This window comes from Physella acuta, unplaced genomic scaffold (assembly GCF_028476545.2).
Source record: "Physella acuta isolate Inbredline_101_S28 unplaced genomic scaffold, ASM2847654v3 ptg002471l, whole genome shotgun sequence".
Classification (NCBI taxonomy): Eukaryota; Metazoa; Mollusca; class Gastropoda; family Physidae; genus Physella; species Physella acuta.
The window spans coordinates 1-18950 of record NW_026733947.1 but is presented as its reverse complement, the minus strand read 5'-3'; the positions used below and the strand labels follow the sequence as shown (position 1 = coordinate 18950).

Genomic DNA, 18950 nt, shown 5'->3' with positions numbered 1-18950 from the left:
AATAATTTTCTAAATTATTAAACGAATATCTACCATTCGAGCTTGTATTATAATTTGGGTAATATCGCATATATCTCGCTTTATTAGGAATCGGTTGTTTTGGGGGAAAATACCAAGCAATTGACGATAACGTTGTGTATAACCAGCCTTAAACCCATTCACCGTAATCCCATCAACTATATTCAGAGCTTTTTCCTTCCTTATACGGAAACCGGCTCAGAAGGTTGACTTTTATTAGCCAGGCAGGCCTCAGTGTAGCAAACTCCGACCACAAGAGTTTCCCACACATCGGTCGCTACTTCCGTCGGCTCTCACCGGGCTTTCCTTCCCCACCCACCAGACGCGGTACGTCGTCCTACGGCCTGGTACCCAGCTTGATCGTGGGGGGCGTTCAGCCATTCTTTGAACCTAGCGCATACACCAGTTCTACTCGGCCAGAACAAAAACCTCTAACTGCTGTTGGCTACCACTAGCCATTCCGCACCCTTTAGGGGGGTCATGGGCTTGGTCCGACTAGTGGCACTCTTCCGAAGCCACGTGAAGGCCGCAGTTATAATCAGAGCTAAACGTATCCAATTGAAGTGCAGATTGGGCACCAAATGAACGCTAATAATGTTTAGAAAGTAGTACGTGGACGACTTTGACGAGCTGGGTTTGATCATCATTGTTGACATGGATAAATAAAGAGTGAGGGATCGTGTAGTGTAGCCCTAGTCTAAGTATAGTAAATAAATCTACAGCGTTACCGTTACCGATATAATTAGTGTCTAATTTCTCTAATAACCATATTTTCGAAATATAAAAATTATACTATACTACAACTCCATGTACTGGAAATATAGTAACTAAAAGATCTACACAGCAAAATATAAAGAAATAAACCGGGAGTGATCTCCCCTAAACTTTCTCGAATATTCTAATATAACCCTACGTGGGAAGGCAACTCGGAAAATAGACATGATTTTTGTTTACTTAAACTTTTAAAAATAGAATTGAATCTAGTAGAAACTGAATTGCGCACCAAGCGAACGCCAAAACAACACGTGCATAATAGTGCGCAATATTATTAGTACTTTATAAATTTACATGCGTTTTTTGAGAAATTGGAAATAGCGTAAATTACTACTTCCGGTCAACGGAAATTACTCAAAATGTGACAGAAGGTAGAGAATTAGATCTTTTACTTACATATGAAATTTCATTTAACTATCTGAAATAGTACTCAAGTTATAGGCTTTTTAAAAATTCAAAGTAGAAAAAGTACCACTTCCGGTTATCGGAAATCGCTCAAAAGTTGATACGGATCTACGATTTTGATAAAATTACTTATATATGAAATTTCATCAACCTAGCTGTAACGGTACTCAAGTAATCGTGTTTACACACAGACAGACACACAGACAGACAGACAGACAGACACACAGACATACGGACAAGATTGCAAAATTATGTTTTTCCGTATCAGTGAGGTGTAAAACGTCGAGATTTGTAAAAATCTCGATTTTTTTTTTTGCACGATTACAAGACTTTCTCTATACTTTGTATATACGAGAAAGTAAAAAAGAACGCTAAATTAATGACAAGACAGAAACAAAACTCAACCAAATCACAGCAAAACAAACATAACGCAACTTTAAACACAGAAGAAGAAAAAAATACAATAAATAGGAAACAGCACAAAAAGACATATCACACCACAAAATTAAAACACAACAAAGAGATTAGATCTAGATCTATTTAAAAAATTCAAGAGTGAAAAAAAAATAACTCCGCATAATAGCCTACTAATAAAATTTATATTTCGTAGCGTATAATTTTATAAAATCTGACGCTAATAGTGTTACCGTTTACCTTTTGCCGCTGCTTTTTCATAGAACTACAAATCATAACCTAAACCTTTATCCAACCAAGTTAAGCGAAGTGTCCAAAACAAATTTTGTATCTTCATGATGAACAGATTTTTATAACCATGTTTTCACGCGTTTTGAACCTGTTTACTTCCGGTTCAAATGGAGTGCTTTTTGGTGCGTTATCCCTGAGCTAAAGCTCACGATGCAAAATATAATGACTCACTTTCCTTGCTGTTAAGGTTCTGTTTTTACTTTCTCGTATATACGAAGTATAGAGAAAGTATTGTAATCGTGTACAAAATAACATGAAATTTTGACAGTTTTCACCGTTTTATTCCTCAGTCCTTCATTACATCCGGAGTATATAGGACTTATTTTAATCAGGCAAAAATTATAAATACAAATATATAAACATTTTGGCGTTGTATGCGTTATAGAGTCGTAAAAACTGGACTTTGCAATTCTGTCCGTTGTCTGTGTGTCCATGTGTAAACACGATAACTTGAGTACCGTTACAGCTAGGTTGATGAAATTTCATATATAAGTATTTTATCAATATCGTAGATCCTGATCAACTTTTGAGCGATTTCCGATAAACGGTACTTTTTCTACTTTGAATTTTTAAAAAGCCTATAACTTAAGTACTATTTCAGATAGATAAATGAAATTTCACATGTAAGTAAAAGATATAATTCTCTAACTTATGTCAAATTTTGAGTAATTTCCATTGACCGGAAGTACTAATTTACGCTATTTCCGATTTCTCAAAAAACGCATGTGAATTTATAAAGTACTAATAATATTCCTCACTATTATACACATCTTTATTCGACGTTCGCTTGGTGCGCAATTCTTTTTTTTTATGAGATTCTATTCTATTTTAAAAAGTTTAAGTATTTAAAATGGATTAAAAGTCATGTCTATATCCCGAGTTGCGATTCCCTGTTGTTTCATATAAGAATATTCGAGAAAGTTTAGGGGAGATCACTACCGGTTTATTTTAATTTATTTTTAATTTCTCTTATACGAAGTATTGAACAGAATGTTTAATTGCCCAAAAAAATTAAAGGAAATTTGGACAGCGTTTGCCGTTTTACGCCCGTTAATGGAATATAAGGAATGTATTTTAAATAGTTATAAAAATTGAAATCTCGATGTTTTAGACTTTTCAGAAACGAAAAAACATCGTTTTGAAATCTCGAGCGTGTGTCTAACTAACTACAATTTAAATCTTTCAAAATAACACACCACGTGCATACCAGACATGCCGATGCTCACTATCTCGTTTTAAACAAAAATGAAAGAAAACGAGGAACATCGGCAGTCGCATTCATACAAATCACTCAAAGATAAAGTATAAAAAAACAAATACCTCCACGCGTGAGGTGCGCCACGCGCCCACACAGAAACCGACCCTGTCTAAATCTTGCCTCGGGTCAAAAGAAGGAAAATTCATCCGAGCGGTGAATTTATACTGACCGCTTCGGGCGGAAGGGGGACCCCGTGGTCGTTCCCCATTGGACCACCATGCACTCACAGATTCGCACCAAATAAATTAATACAAAAATAAATAATCCATTCACCCGCTCACATATATATATATATATAATAATCTTCTTGGATACCCTAGAAAACACCAAGCTATAAGCGCGCCTAGCAAGCCCCTGTCTTCCTCTCTAGGCATATCCCTACCACCCCCACCCCCACATTGTCTGGTGAGATGTGGTTCATGCTAAATTTTTACAATCGTAGCGCTGGGTTTAGAGACGGCTATTAGGGGCAGCTAATTTAGTTTAAAACGATTTTAAACTTAGGGGAGGTAACTAAGAAGAGGCTGCTTTCACGAGGGAGAAGAGGGAGAGGGGATGGGGAAAAGGAGGGTGTGGGGGGGGGGGGGTATTTATCGTCCTTAACGAGCTACTGATAGAAAATAAAACAACTAGATGACGTATGCTACGTAGCGGGTCTGCTCGTATATATTATTTATATTATTAAAAAATTACAAATGAAGGAGTAAGTGAGGCAGAAACTCGCGGGACCAGTGGCTGCGAACGTAGATGCGAGAATCGCACGATTTTTTCTACCCCTGTTGCATCCCTCCACACAGTGGAGTGTTAGGATGGTCGTTTAAAAATGTAAATAATGTGAGTCGTGAGAGAGAGAGAGAGAGAGAGAGGCCTCCCCTGAGAAATATATATAATACGGTGTGTGTGAGACTGGTGTGTACGAGAGGAATTGTGTTGTGGGAAAATGGTGTTTATCGCAATGATATGTGATGTTCTAGACCAGGGGTCTCCAAACTTTTCAGTCCGAGGGCCGCATTAACTATCGAATTTCAGTTCGGGGGCCAGTTTCATCCAGGCGTGTCTTTGATTTTTTCTGCGCAAAGTTCTTCAGCCATAACCAACAAACGATTTTTCCTTGGACAAAAAGATCTCCGCGAGCCGGATGAGAGGACTTCAGTTATCGAATTTCAGTTCGGGGGCCAGTTTCATCCAGACATGTCTTTGATTTTTTCTGCGCAAAGTTCTTCAGCCATAACCAACAAACGATTTTTCCTTGGACAAAAAGATCTCCGCGAGCCGGATGAGAGGACTTCAGTTATCGAATTTCAGTTCGGGGGCCAGTTTCATCCAGACATGTCTTTGATTTTTTCTGCGCAAAGTTCTTCAGCCATAACCAACAAACGATTTTTCCTTGGACAAAAAGATCTCCGCGAGCCGGATGAGAGGACTTCAGTTATCGAATTTCAGTTCGGGGGCCAGTTTCATCCAGGCATGTCTTTGATTTTTTCTGCGCAAAGTTCTTCAGCCATAACCAACAAACGATTTTTCCTTGGACAAAAAGATCTCCGCGAGCCGGATGAGAGGACTTCGCGGGCCGCATCCGGCCCGCGGGCCGTAGTTTGGAGACCCCTGTTCTAGACTCTAGAGGATCAGATAGATTTTTGGGCCCAGTCTGCAACACGAGTTGAATTATTGTCTGCTAATTTGGTATAATTTGCTTCACCTGGCTCAACGCACCAACCAACAGGTCAGGGTTTACAGAAAGCTTGAGCCAGTAATGGCCGTTTACGAGATGGAAAGAGCGAGAGAAGGGAGGGGGGAGGGGGGGGGGTGACAGAGAAAAGTATCGCAGAACACGTCTAATATACATTTTTAAAACTATTCTTCTTCGTTCGTGTAAGTGTTGTAAGGGATCCCCTCCAACACAATTAAGTATACGTGTCAACTGGTTATGCGCCATTGAGGCCATTGACTCCGATTTCAGCCTGCTTTTCTTTTTGGTTTTCCTTTCATAGCCTTTTTCCAACCATGAACAAACTACAAGGCAGCAGTTGTTTGATTTTGGAGTTGTCTCTCCTAGAAGAGTTGCTGCCCGAGTGTTCGAACTCGAGACTTAGCAACCATGAGCTTAACCGTCCTGACCACGCCGATCCCTTAAAAGTATTCGATATACCAACGGTTACCTTTGTCTGCAACTCTAGAATAATAACAACAAAAAGAAAACCCAAAATTGAGAGAGATTGCGGAGACGAGTCATAAAATGAACTTTTAGATTTAAACATAAAGTGTTTGTATATTAGTTCTTTCACTTCTACCTGCAGTTCAAGTTAACGCAGTGATTGATAAAACGATTCCATTGAAACCTTTATTGGACAATGACTTACAACAAAGCATTTAACAACCAAGATTCATAATTTAACATTCAGAATAAAGAATTAAAAATGAAAGTATTGTATAACAATGATATATGTTTTTTTATAAAGTAGAAAATATATCACAAGTTACATAAACTCAAACGCGTTCAGATAAAATATACGCTGGGCAAACTGACCATGATTTCTCAAGATGACTTAACTTCGGACAGTTTAACTCTGAAAAACTATCCCAAGATAAGATATATTAGGACACAATAACCTGGAAATATTATCTCGGGGGGGGGGGGGGGGGGGAATACCTCAAAATAAAACATGTTTGATGTTTATATTTAAAAAAATGTTTTCTATTTCCTTTTTTATTGGTGTCATTTAATAAAATGATTCTTCTTTATTTCTGAATTCGTTTTCCTCATATTTTCAATTTACATTTTTTTCAGAAAAATTAGTGTTCTTTGTCCATTCATGTGCTAAGCAAAACAAACCGGAGATTAACCACAGAAAACCCAGCAACATAGATGAGGCCGAGGCGTTAGAAACGTTGAAACATTTTGATCTTCGTAGCTGTTTAAACATTTGAGGGTTTGACTCGGATATGACGTGAGTACAATCGAAGTGAAGCTGATTGGCCAGGCGCTTTTCTGACAGTGAGAAACAAATCAAAACACCAGCTTGTTTATTTTTCTTCCCGGTTTTCAAATCAAAATATCTGAAATCCACAAAGTCAAAATTTGTGTAATTTCGGATGGTGACATTGCGGCTTGATGCGTTAGTGTAGGCCCGTTGTTTTTTAAAAACACCGGCCATGTGTATCAGCTTCATCATGGGCGCTTTATACAAAAACTGATCCTCGTAGAATTCCATTGTTAGGTAAACCAAAACATTTCCAACTAAAATTCTTTTTTGACGCAGTTCTTCAACCATGAGCAGTTTCTTCTGTCCAGTTGATCTTTAGTTGAAGCAGGTCCTTGTCGCAGCAAGCAAAAATTTCCGACAGGTGCTGTTTCTGGTAACTGTTTAGATTGAAATTCTCTTCAGATATTCCGATTCTAAAATGAAAATACAATGCGCACGTACCGTCTACATGTAGAATAGAGTTTGGCTCGCATTGTTGAACTGAGCAAACTTTATGACGACGATACAGCACGTTGAAGAAATCATCAATTGGGCAAGGTATATCTGTCCAAATTAGCTTGTTTACAAATATCGTGAAAATTAGACTTAACATCATCTGATTTTCAACCGAAAAGTAAATTTGCGCATTCCCCCCCCCCCCCCCCCCCCCCCCACCCCAGATATTTTTGCCATCCTAAACGCTTCAGGATGCATTGAGTTCCTATCATGACAATAATAACAACGGTGTTTTTTATAAATTGTTACGGTTATGTTGAGCTTCTCATAGACATATGCAGCGAACTTTTGAAAATCGGATGGGTGAGCTGAGAATGTCATGCCTAACTGGTTGCAAGTGTGAACAACTCTAGGCATACAGAAACTATACATTGTGTGAGCAACTCTAGGCATAAAGAAACTATACATTGTGTGAGCAACTCTAGGCATACAGAAACTATACATTGTGTGAGCAACTCTAGGCATACAGAAACTATACATTGTGTGAGCAACTCTAGGCATACAGAAACTATACATTGTGTTTACGTTTGGCTGAGGCGTGTAGTGTAAGGCGTCTATAGGTGGAGACGTATCCGTCTGTCTCAAATAGAAAGAGTCAAACGCCAAAGATTCGGACAGAAGGGGAAGCCACAAACTTATATTTGAATTATTTCTCTCATTGCATTGAAACGTTGAAAAGTTCTTAAACGTAAAATCCCTCATTGATATTTTTTTCTTTTTCAATCAGTAGATGGTTGTAATGGGATTATAAATAAACTGGGAGTAATCTCCCCTAAACTTTCTCAAATATTCTAATATAAAACTACGAGGGATGGCAACTCAGGATATAGACAATATTTGTAATCCATTTTTAATTACTTAAACTTTTTATAATAGAATAGAATCTCGTAAAAAAAAAGAATTGCACACCAAGTGAACGCCTAATAAAATGTGCATAATAGTGCGGAATATTATTAGCACTTTATAAATTCATTTTCGTTTTTTGAGAAATCGGAAATGGCGTAAATTACTGCTTCCGATTACTCACAATTTGATAGCAGGCAGAAAATTAGATATTTTAATGTGTGAAATTTCGTTTATCTATCTGAAACAGTCCTCAAGTTATAGGCTTTTGAAAAAATAAAAGTCGAATAAGTCCCATTTCCGTATATCGGAAATCGCTGAAAGGTTGATACAGAACTACAAATTTGATATAATACTTATACAGGAAATTTCATCAACTTAGCTGTATCGGTACTCAAGTTATCAATGTTCATAGACATACATAAATCCACACACACACATACACACAGACATACGGACAGGATTGCAAAGCCCATTTTTTTCCGACTCGATTACGCATAAAACGCCGAAACTTTGATAAATCTGCATTTAGAATTTTTGATAGATTAAAATTATCCCCATATACTCCGTATATGATGACGCACTGAGGTATAAAACTGTGGAAACTGTCAAAATTTCATGTGATTTTTGTGCACGATTACAAATATTTCCCCTGTACTCTGTATACGAGAAAGTAAAAAACTTGTTTAGTTTGAAAGATTAATTTTTGTTGAATTACCAATTAATAAATTACATGTAGGCTTCTCGACCTATGGAGTCATAGGTCTGTCTTTCAAATTCTGTCCCTCTTCTGTAGACCATCTTGGTATATCAGTGGCACACTAAGGATAATGGTGTCCTGTTCATCAAAGTTCAGTCTTGATGCTGACGACTGCTAGTCACTTCTACGAAGCACTGGCTCTTGCCTCCCCTTAGCAGAGGCGTAGCAAGGGGGGGGGGTCCGGGGTACGGACCGCACCGGGTGACACCATTTAGGGGGGTGACACCAAGACAAAAAATAGCAAAATATATAGAGAAAAATGATAATTCCACTTAATTAAGTGATTAATTCGAGTGTTAAATAGTTTTTTGAGAGGTGAAAATCGAAAATTGAAAGTTTGTCCCCGGGAAGGGTCGCTACACCTCGGAGGGTTGACACCATTAAGTGCCGCACCGGGTGACACCCGACCTCGCTATAATATCTAAGCCAGCATCTTTAAACAGCTGAGTAGCACAAATATTTAATTTAATAAGCAATGATTTACTGAATAATTTAATGAGTACGTGATTTAATAAATATCAAAGCCTGTATCTTCAAACAGGCGAGTCTCGCACATATTTGATTTAATAAGCACATTATTAAATGTTTTTTGTTTCTGAAGGAGACAATCGTTAGGTAGAATCTTTGTTAATCTTCGTAATATTTGTAAACGACAAATAAACAAATAAAATGTTTTATCAGATGTACTAAAATTGAGATATTGAAATTTTATTTTGTTTTCTGTCCTCTAAGGTTTGTTTAATATTACAATATTTGTATTGTTAATTAATACAGTTTTATTTCACTTATGTTTTCAGGTTTAGATATTTTGATACTGGGTATGCTAATTTGGAACTTGATAGCTTGTGATGATGTGTTTTTCGTTAAATTTGCTTTTTATATTTGGTTCATAATTTGTTCACTTAAATAAAAAAAAAAAAAATTACAGTAAAAATGATTAAATTTTAAATAATTCATTTGCCATTACAAAAAGTTGAAAACACAACTATTAAACCGTATATTTAGCACTTAAAAATATTCAATCTAAAAATGTGAAATAAAGTAATACCAGTAGCAGTAAGTTAATTAAAATGAAAACATCCATATATAACAACAATATTTAACAAACTATTAATTAGTCTGTACCGGTGAAACATTATGTTTATTATTTTCTGTCAAAATCCGAACTTATCTCTAAAATTGAAATTCCACATTAAACAAAAATACAAACAAAATAACTTCAAAATGATAATTTTTGTAATTTATTAGAGATGATGTACACATTAATTTACATTTACATATTCATATTAAATAAAACAAAAATTAAATAAAATTGTATCTAATAAAGATATACGATACAGAGCTTAGAAAATGCTAAGTCAAATTTATAAGAAAACTAAACTGTTCAGATCAGACATGTTTTTCATTTTCATCCTCTGTTTCCATTCCTAAAAAAATAGATTAATAAATCTCACAAACTAAACTAACAATATATGCACACAAAGAATAAAATACCTGTAACGAGCACGGTTTTGTATATATATATATATATATATATATATATATATATATATATATATATATATATATATATATATATATATATATATATATATAAACATATATATATATATATATATATATATATATATATATATACATATAATTATATATATATATATATATATATATATATATATATATATATATACATATATATATATATATATATATATATATATATATATATATATATACATATATATATATATATATATATATATATATATATATATATCTGAAAGAAATTTGCATATTTTTATTATTTAAATCCCTATAAAATAATATTATTGAAACTTGAAACAAAAACGAGATTTCAACTTTTCTCGAGCACTTGTTTTACGATCAGGTATAGACCTAAATACGTTTTAATGGTCAAAGTTCACATATCTTTGTTTTAGCTCCAGTCTGGTTTCATGTTTAGATCCATTTCATAATTTGGTATTAAGTTTAGACTGCATTACATTTTTAATGTGACATTTTAGTTCTGGATGAATTAGTTCAAACTAATTTCAAATTATAAAAGAATAATTCAATTGAATATTTAATATTCAATTAAAATATTCAGGCTGAATAGCTCAAAAAGATGTTTAATCATAGTTGTAAGAAGTAATAATTTTAGTATTTCTTTTCCGTAACGGACGGATACAAAAATGATTAAAATATTATATTAATTAAAACTTACCAAAATCTAAATCTTCCAATTTTGCAAGAATAACAATGGCCAGAATGCAGATGATGAATATGTAAAGAAGGTTTTTTTCCGTGACCGGTGAAGGTAGCGTCAAAACAAAATCTTCAGGATTAAAAGGTAGGGGAACAATATCTAAACCTGTTGGGATTGTAACAACAAATCAAGATTACTGAGTGTTGAATGAATCGAATCCAATGTAAGGAAATAGCATAATAAACACTATTTTTTAAAAAAAAATTCACCGTCAACAACTTAAATAACTATCGAAATAGTAATGTAACAAAGCGTTAAGTCATGTTTCTGCTTTTATAGCAGTCGAGGCATGAATTTTGATGAAACATAATACAAAAATTGTTTTTTTTCTGATTTACATAACTTGACTTAGTCCACTTTACTCCTTGTGCATCATATGGCCTCAGCCATAACCTTCTATTTTGTCCGTTTATTAGTTTTTCTATCTGCCAAGACATCCCTGCTGTCTTTAGTTCTTCGAGAAGACTCCGCATCACATCTGTAATGGGCGCCCTGATTGTGCACGTTTATGCCATATTACTGATGAAATTCCTACAGATGACCTCAATCACATTTAGACAAGAGCTGACCATAGACGTTTTTTTTTTCATGTCTGTTCATTTGATCATTCAAGAGTCTAGCCGGTGTTTAGTTCTCCAAACCTTTCAAGTAACGCGCTCGCACAAGAGGCTGTGTCTAGTTATTTCACAAACTAAAATCAGTTCGTATACAAACCTATTCGTTTATTGGTGGCAAGTAAGGGGGTCATCCATAAATGACGTTACACTTTTTTGACGATTTTTACCTCCCCCTCCCCTCCGTCATACATGTCACAAAATGCCAGATAATCCCCTTAACATGACGTCACACTTCAGCCTACAACCCCTCCCCCCTTCAGAATTGCAATCGAATTTTACTCAAAACATCGATATTTCCTCAAAATCTTGTCTAAACTTTGTTAACAGAGTATTACAATATTACAATTTATTAAAACAGTTTTCTACAACGCGAAATAACGGCTAATATTAGATTTCAAACGTTGCTTTTTTATAATGCAAAAGTGTGACGTCACACCATCTAAACCCTCAACTCATCACAAACCGTAACAAATTTACGAACCCCAACCCCCTCTCTCCCCGAATGAGTGTGACGTCGTTTATGTACGAACCTTTAGAGAAAAATCTATTCCGTTCCGAAAAAAAGTAAAACAATTTATGCAGCCTAAAGAGGATTAAATAAAAATCACGTGACTTCTAATTTTATACTTTCAAAAATAAAACAACTGGTCTACTTACTTCCATATATTTCTATTTCGCACATTTCAAATATCGGATCCGTTGTTTTTATTTCTATTTTGTGCACATGCGTATTTAAATGAATAAATGAAGGACCCCTTGTGTGAGTTGTAATTTTGCGGAAGTTCATGGTGAAGTTAACATGATTGGTGCAGTTCACTTCAAATGTCGTTGGGGTGGCTGAAAAAAAATTCATTAAATATAAAGTAAAACGTGGTTCTCTTCTTCTTCTTCGTTCTTAATTTTAGTATTGGAAGGGATCCCCTCCATCACAATCTATATATATAATTCTCTTCTGGGATCAGTTAGAAAACAAGCTGCAAGCGCGCCTTTGCAGTCCCCTCTCTTCCTCTCTATCACTACCACCCCCACCCCACCCCCACATGATCTGGTGAGCGGTGTTCACTCTGTTTACATTTTACAATCATAGAGACGGGTTTGGTGACGGCTATTAGGGGCAGATAATTTAGTTTGAAACGATTTTAAACTTAGAGGAGGTAACTAAGAGGAAGCTGCTTTCACGTGGGGGGGGGGGGGGTTTAGTGTTTTTAAGCAAATATTTTCAGTGGCAGCATTGGTACTGTCGAATTCACAAATTATAAATTACTGAAAAGTAGAAAAAAAAAAAACTAAATAGCGGCGTATGATACGCAGCTGGTCGGCTCGTTAAGTATACGTGTCAACTGGTTATGCGCCATTGAGGCCATTGACTCCGATTTCAGCCTGCTTTTCTTTTTGGATTTGCTTCCTTAGCCTTTTTCCAACCAAGAACAAACTACAAGACAGCAGTTGTTTGATTTTGGAGTTGTCTCTTCTGGAAGAGTTGCTGTTCCCAGCTAACGAGCCTCATCTGCCAGAGGATTTGAACTCGAGACTTTTCGGTTTAGCAACCATGAGCTTTATTCTAAACATGGTTCTGAATACATAAGATGTTAGTCTGTTTCTCCTATTGGAACCAATAGTAGAAGGTACTTAATTTAACTTTATAGCAAAAGCTATGTGTAACAGATCAATGCGCATGGTAATTACTAAGAGCAATGCACAAATTAATTAATTAGTCTTGGATAATGTTTGAGTTTCAAAACTCAAGTTCTTGATAAGCGTCACACGGGTTCTGCAACTCGTGTGTATAGGCCACTGCTTGGCCAGTTCTTAAAACTAACAGCTTAAATGATATGTACATGAACTGGTTATATATATTATATATATATATATATATATATATATATATATATATATATATATATATATATATATATATATATATATATATATGCATTAATGACTGAACATTGAGAGTAACCTTAATACTACTTACTGCTAGGATAAATGCCGATTCTGTATAGCTTTTTCATCCCATTAAACTTGACGATAATTCTGTCTATCAAGTTTGTTGATATGCAGGTGTTGAATCGATCTTCGTCTGTTATTGATTCGATCAACGTGTCGTTTTCGTCAAATCCTGGGATACTTACTATGTCCTCCGATTTATTCAACTGTACTAAATTTACCCCTGTCAAATACATATTTAAACAGAATTTGTCAATTTATCATAATGAACTTGTCAGTCGATATGTCATTCAGTTTCTTCTGCCATACTGGTAAGGGATTTAACAGCTCAGTTCCTTATATTTAACATAACGTTAGCATCAAGAAAACCGGTGAACTCATGAATCAACTAGAGGCTTTATTCTTTTGCGCTTCGCCATTTATAATTCAGCTTTTGTTGTTTGAAAATACGTGACTAGCCAATTTATTTGAATTGCACACATTGCGATATTGTTTTTATTGAAATCGCTTGGATGTATACAATCTCAATAGTTAGAACAAATATCAAGCATATTTTACCAACCTCCATCTATGTTAACGGTGCAGACAGAAATGGCTTTCTTCATGTTAATGAACAGTCTTCTCCTGACTAATGCGGAGGTGAGCTGAAGTTTGAATCGTATTGGTGTAATCTTTTGGACCAATACACGCCTATTTACAAAATCGTTTTTTTTCCGATCAAAAAAACTAACGACCAAGTCTCCCTCGTGTAAATATTCTGGTATACAAAGAAATTAAATTAATAAATATAGTGTATTTTTTAATTTCCAAACCATATCTACCAGTATTAAACAGTATAGATACAATTATGTAGTTTCAACATAAAATATGCCTATTACATTTATGTCGGGATACAGTAAAAGTAAAGTAAAAGTTTCCCTTTAAAAACTCGACGGTATATGGGGCAAGTGAAGTAGAGTTCACTTGTTTCTGTGACCTCATATGAAGAGATAGTGTGGTCAGCACTATGCCCAGCCGCCTTAACTTTCCCTAAAGTGAGTTAGGTACCCATCAGAGCTGGGTGGACTCAGGGACGGTCTACTGACTTGAACCCGGATTCGAACTCGAGACTTACAGGTTAGCAGTCCAGCTTTCTAACGCTAGGCCTCTAGGGATACTGTATTTTAACAAAAAATAAAATAATATCGGAAAAAAAATTACCCTTTCATGAAAACCTCGAAAAGCCTTAAAACTGACCAAAGATGACATTTGTACAGGTTATACAACTTAAGCCTATACCGTGTTAGTGTTTAATCTACGACCATTACACGCTAATAACATATTATGCTACTTTCTAATCAAAGAAACTTAGGCTACAACAAAATCGTCTTCTTGTAAATGTTTTGGTAGAAATATAAGTGATATTCAATAAAAGATAATGTTATTTTTAGCATTTTTGTGTTGTTACAAACGTATCTTTCTTATTAACTTTATATATTTATTAGCAAATTTTACAAATTATCTAAAGTAGTTTTTTTTAAATTAAGAAAGATGTAGTTATATAGCATTATATTATTACCTGGCTCTTCAAAAACAAGACTAAACGATGTCAGGAAAAAATTCTCGAATAATTCTATGTAAATTGTGTTGTTATCAGGTACTCGACAAGATGTTGAATCTCCGTCAAAAAACTCTTGGGGTTCAACTATATAAGCAAAAGCAGCTAAATCCTCTGTTGTGAAATCAAACAAATTACACAAAATATATATAAAATTAAAAAAAAAGGATGGGCTAATAACGTGAATTTAAAAAAAAAACGAACGATAATATATGTGATGACAATACATGTAAGATAACAGAAGAGTGCACATTGGCACACATACAGAGCTTCGATTAATTGAGAAAAAAATATACATGCCAATCGTTTCAAATCTACCAGCTACCCTCTCTCTTTATATATATATATATATATATATATATATATATATATATATATATATATATATATATATATATATATATATAATTTCTGTTTAATTATTTCATTTTTTGAGTTCTTATAAATTTTTCTTTTGTTATAGCACTGGTCGCTAAAATGTGTGATTTCATGACATTTCAGTACATTTAAATCTTTTTATAATAATGGCTGTTTTATTTGCTTTATTTTCTACTATTTAGTAGTATTAAATTTAAATTTTAAAAGTATAAGCAGATTACTTTTAAAATAAAATAAATTAATAACTAAAATTTTCTTTCTAAAACCCAACCAGTAGCTGGCGGTCTTAGTTCAAAACCACAGTTATGTTCTCACGATGAACGTTTGTGAACTTCGCTCAGTTGTGTAAACATCAGTGACGTAACGAGCTATCACTAGCAAAGAATTCGGTCATCTCGTTATGTGTTATTGAATGCGTAATTTTATATTTAATTGTTAATGGTTTATCTAAAATCTAATTACAAAAATTACATATAACTCATAGCGTTGCCTGCGAAAATATTTTTATGGTTATTTAAACGAAAAGAGATAGCTACATCAAAATTATGCCACCATCGAGTTTAAACAAACAAAAACAAAAAATTGGACTAAAGGGCAGAAGAAAAAGCAGACAAAAAAACAGACCTAAACTTACTACACAGCTCGGCATTGTAAAATATTTCTAAGCTATCAAATTAATTAATTAAATGAAATTAGTATCCAATTAATTAGAGATAAACACATGTTGTTTTTTAAATTTAAACACTGCATTAACTAAAATGAAGATTACAATATTTACTTGTAAGAAACAATTTCAAATTGGCTGTTTCATTTATGTTAGGCGAACTGAACAATTCACAAAAAAATCTGTACAATTTAAAAAAAAGCATTTATTGTATACATTTATTTTGTATTGAATACGTATACATTTTCTATCAAAGAGTTAAAATAAGAGAAGGAAATTGACATTGGGTAGCGTCCTAGATCTGGTAACATGTGTAACCGGAATTTAAGAAAAAAAAGTAGGAAATCGTTTTAGTCAGCAAATACTGTAGGAATTTAGGTAAAACTCTCACCTGTTCTACAATCCTCACCAAACCAGCCTTTCTGACAATCAGCTTCATAACACACACCATGGAGCTTGGTGCAAAAAGGCCTCGAACAGTTACAAGGGATATCACATCTCTCTCCGTAGAACCCAGATAAACACTCTGTTGTACAGGAAGAAAATGTACTGGCAGTGTCAGTCTGTTTGCAGTTGAGAGGATATTTTATTGCGGATAAACTAGAATCTAGATTCTAGAGCTTAACTTTGTTGGAGAAAAAGACCAAATATAAAATTATCTTTTAAAAATACCTATTAAAACGTCAATCATTTTTATTTTATTTTTCAAATTCCGGCTTTAAACATCTATATACTACTAAAAGTCAAGTTTGTTTACATGTTTGAATATTTATTTTTTTGTTTGTTTGTTTGTTTGCCTGATTGATTATTGCGCATGGTTGCACTCATCGTGGAGAGCTGTAAAATAGTATGTAGGTAGAGAATAATTTTTTAATGCAGACAGACTGTTAATCACAAATTTATTTAAAGACGTTAATTAATTTATTGATTTATTCATAGTTAAATTAACCGTATATTTTTTAAAATGTTAATACTTTGAATAAACTTTGTGGGGATAGTGACGTCCCTTGATGTGTTAACTTTTTTGTACAATAAAAATGGCGGACTCCATCATAGACTTTGTGGCCCATTCAAAAGTTTAACGCGTTACAAAGCTAATTTTCTGCCGGCTATAACTTAAACAATACGTCCGTTTGCTGTATTTATTACGTTCCAACACTTATATCAATTTTCAACTGTCTTTTTCATTTAGTTTTACGATAAATTTCTCTAGATCTAAAGATCAGCTATCGAAGGAAAGTTACGAATCTAGCCTAGATCTAGATCTAGATCTAGATCTAGATCTAGATCTAGCCTAGATGTAGGTCACTAGACTCAATGTAAATTCTAGATCTAGGCTTAATGTAAATTTTACATCTAGAATCTATTTCAGGCCTTAATTATTTTATATAAATCTTTGTTTGGCTAATTTAAGATAAAATTTAATTTGAAAGTTAGTACTACTAGACTTAGATCTAGATCTAGAATCTATCCGCGTAAATCAAGTTGCATAAGGAGACGCATAGTATAGTATAAAAATTCACTTGTGACGTCACGAGTAAATAGCTAAGCTGGTAGCGTAGTCGGCTCTCATGGAGGTGGCACGGGTTCTAGACCAATATGTCGATGAATTTTTTTTTTCAATTTTTTTTTTTTTAGATGTAAATGATAAAGTTGCCTATCTGAACTTGGCAAGATACAGGGCAGGTGAAGTAGAGTTCATCTGTTTCTTTGTCCTAAGCATATGAAAGGATAGTGTGGTCAGAACCATGCTCGGCTGGAATCGTTTTTTAAAGGATAAAAACATGTTGTCTGAGACTTGGCGGTACACTGGGCAGGTGAAGTAGAGTTGAGTAGGTCAGCTGTGACGTCAGTATATGAAGGGATAGTCCGAAATCGGTGTTTTCGGTGTTTTTAAAAGATAAAAAACATATTTTTGAATGTGGGGTCTGTTTTTTGTGACGATAAGTGACACTGCAGTAGCGTAGCGAGGAGGGGGGGGGGGGGGGCGGGAGGTGAAGAGGAGGCGGGAGAGGGGAGGCGGGGTGAGGGGGGGGCGGGGTGGGGGGACATATGTTGGGGCGCCAAAATAGTTTGGAAAAATAAATTGAAAGGTTGAGGGGGGTTCAATTCGAAAGTTTGAGTGGGGGGGGTGCACATCAAAAGTTTGAGGGGGGGGGGGGGTTGCAAATCGAAATCTTGCGGGGGGGGGGGGGGGGGTTCAAATAGAAAAGTTTGTCCCCGGGCGCCGGGAAGGGTCGCTATGCCTCTGAGTGACAGACGTGATGTTTTTTGATGGATGACCCCCGAAACCCACAGTTATCCAACGGATGACGGGTATTCTAGTTTCATATAAATCTTTGCTTTATTTGTATAGAAATATGTTAATTTAGGTTATAATTTCATTTAGAATAATACTTGGCGTAGTTTTGCTGTATAGTGAATAAAGGTTTCCGTTGTTATTATTTTGTTGTCAGCATTAACCATTTATTCATTTGTTATTCATATTAGCTCATATAATATTATAACAAGACATAGATTTTGTTAAAAGACAAAAACATGTAAGCTGAGGTGCGTCTTATGTTAAATTTGTACAGTAATATTGCCATTCGGACCTGGCGGGCCATAAGGCAGGGAAAATAGGGGCCATCTGCATTTGATACCTCAGCATATTAAAAAAATAGTGTGCTCAGTTCAACCAAAATCTGTATTCTTATAAAAAACAACGTGACTTCGGTGTGACTTTTTAGATGAGCTGTCTGGCTTTTTGTGACGATGTGTGACAATGGGCAGGGTTAGGAAGAAGATAGGAAAAGAAAAACAAGCGTACGTCATTTATGGATGGCACCTATAACCAGTTATCCAAAGTTAAATGGGTGGTGTAGTATATGTATTGATTGTATATATTGATTATATATACATGAATAGGCTTTTTAAAATTGGGTACTAACCAAATGTTACTGAAAAATTTAAAGTTGTCATTTCTAAATTGCCCCACTCATCCACTTCTGCGTCTTCTACATCTACGTATCCTTCCTTCAATCTCAGTTCTTTTATAAAAGTCTGAAAAAGTTTAAAACTTTTAAAGCTTATATTTCAGCTTAATAAAAATAAAGCAAGTAAAGTAAATAAAGCAAATAAAGTAAATAAAGTAATTAAAATTAAAAAAATATAAAAAAATAAAGTAGATATAATAAATAAAAATAAATAAATAAAGTAGATATATAATAATTAAAATCTATATATATAATTCTCTTCTG

General features: G+C 34.6%; 1 protein-coding gene across 1 annotated transcript; it reads right to left on the bottom strand.

Annotated features, from left to right (window-relative positions):
- Positions 1-12714: 12714 nt before the first annotated feature.
- Positions 12715-18753, bottom strand: LOC131933357 (uncharacterized; the record flags this gene model as incomplete). Its single annotated transcript, XM_059290132.1, has 6 exons — positions 12715-12728; positions 13101-13295; positions 13635-13829; positions 14631-14783; positions 16103-16274; positions 18652-18753. Coding segments are annotated over 6 exons (831 nt in total), but the record flags the coding sequence as incomplete, so codon positions are not given.
- Between the last annotated feature and the right edge of the window lie 197 nt (positions 18754-18950).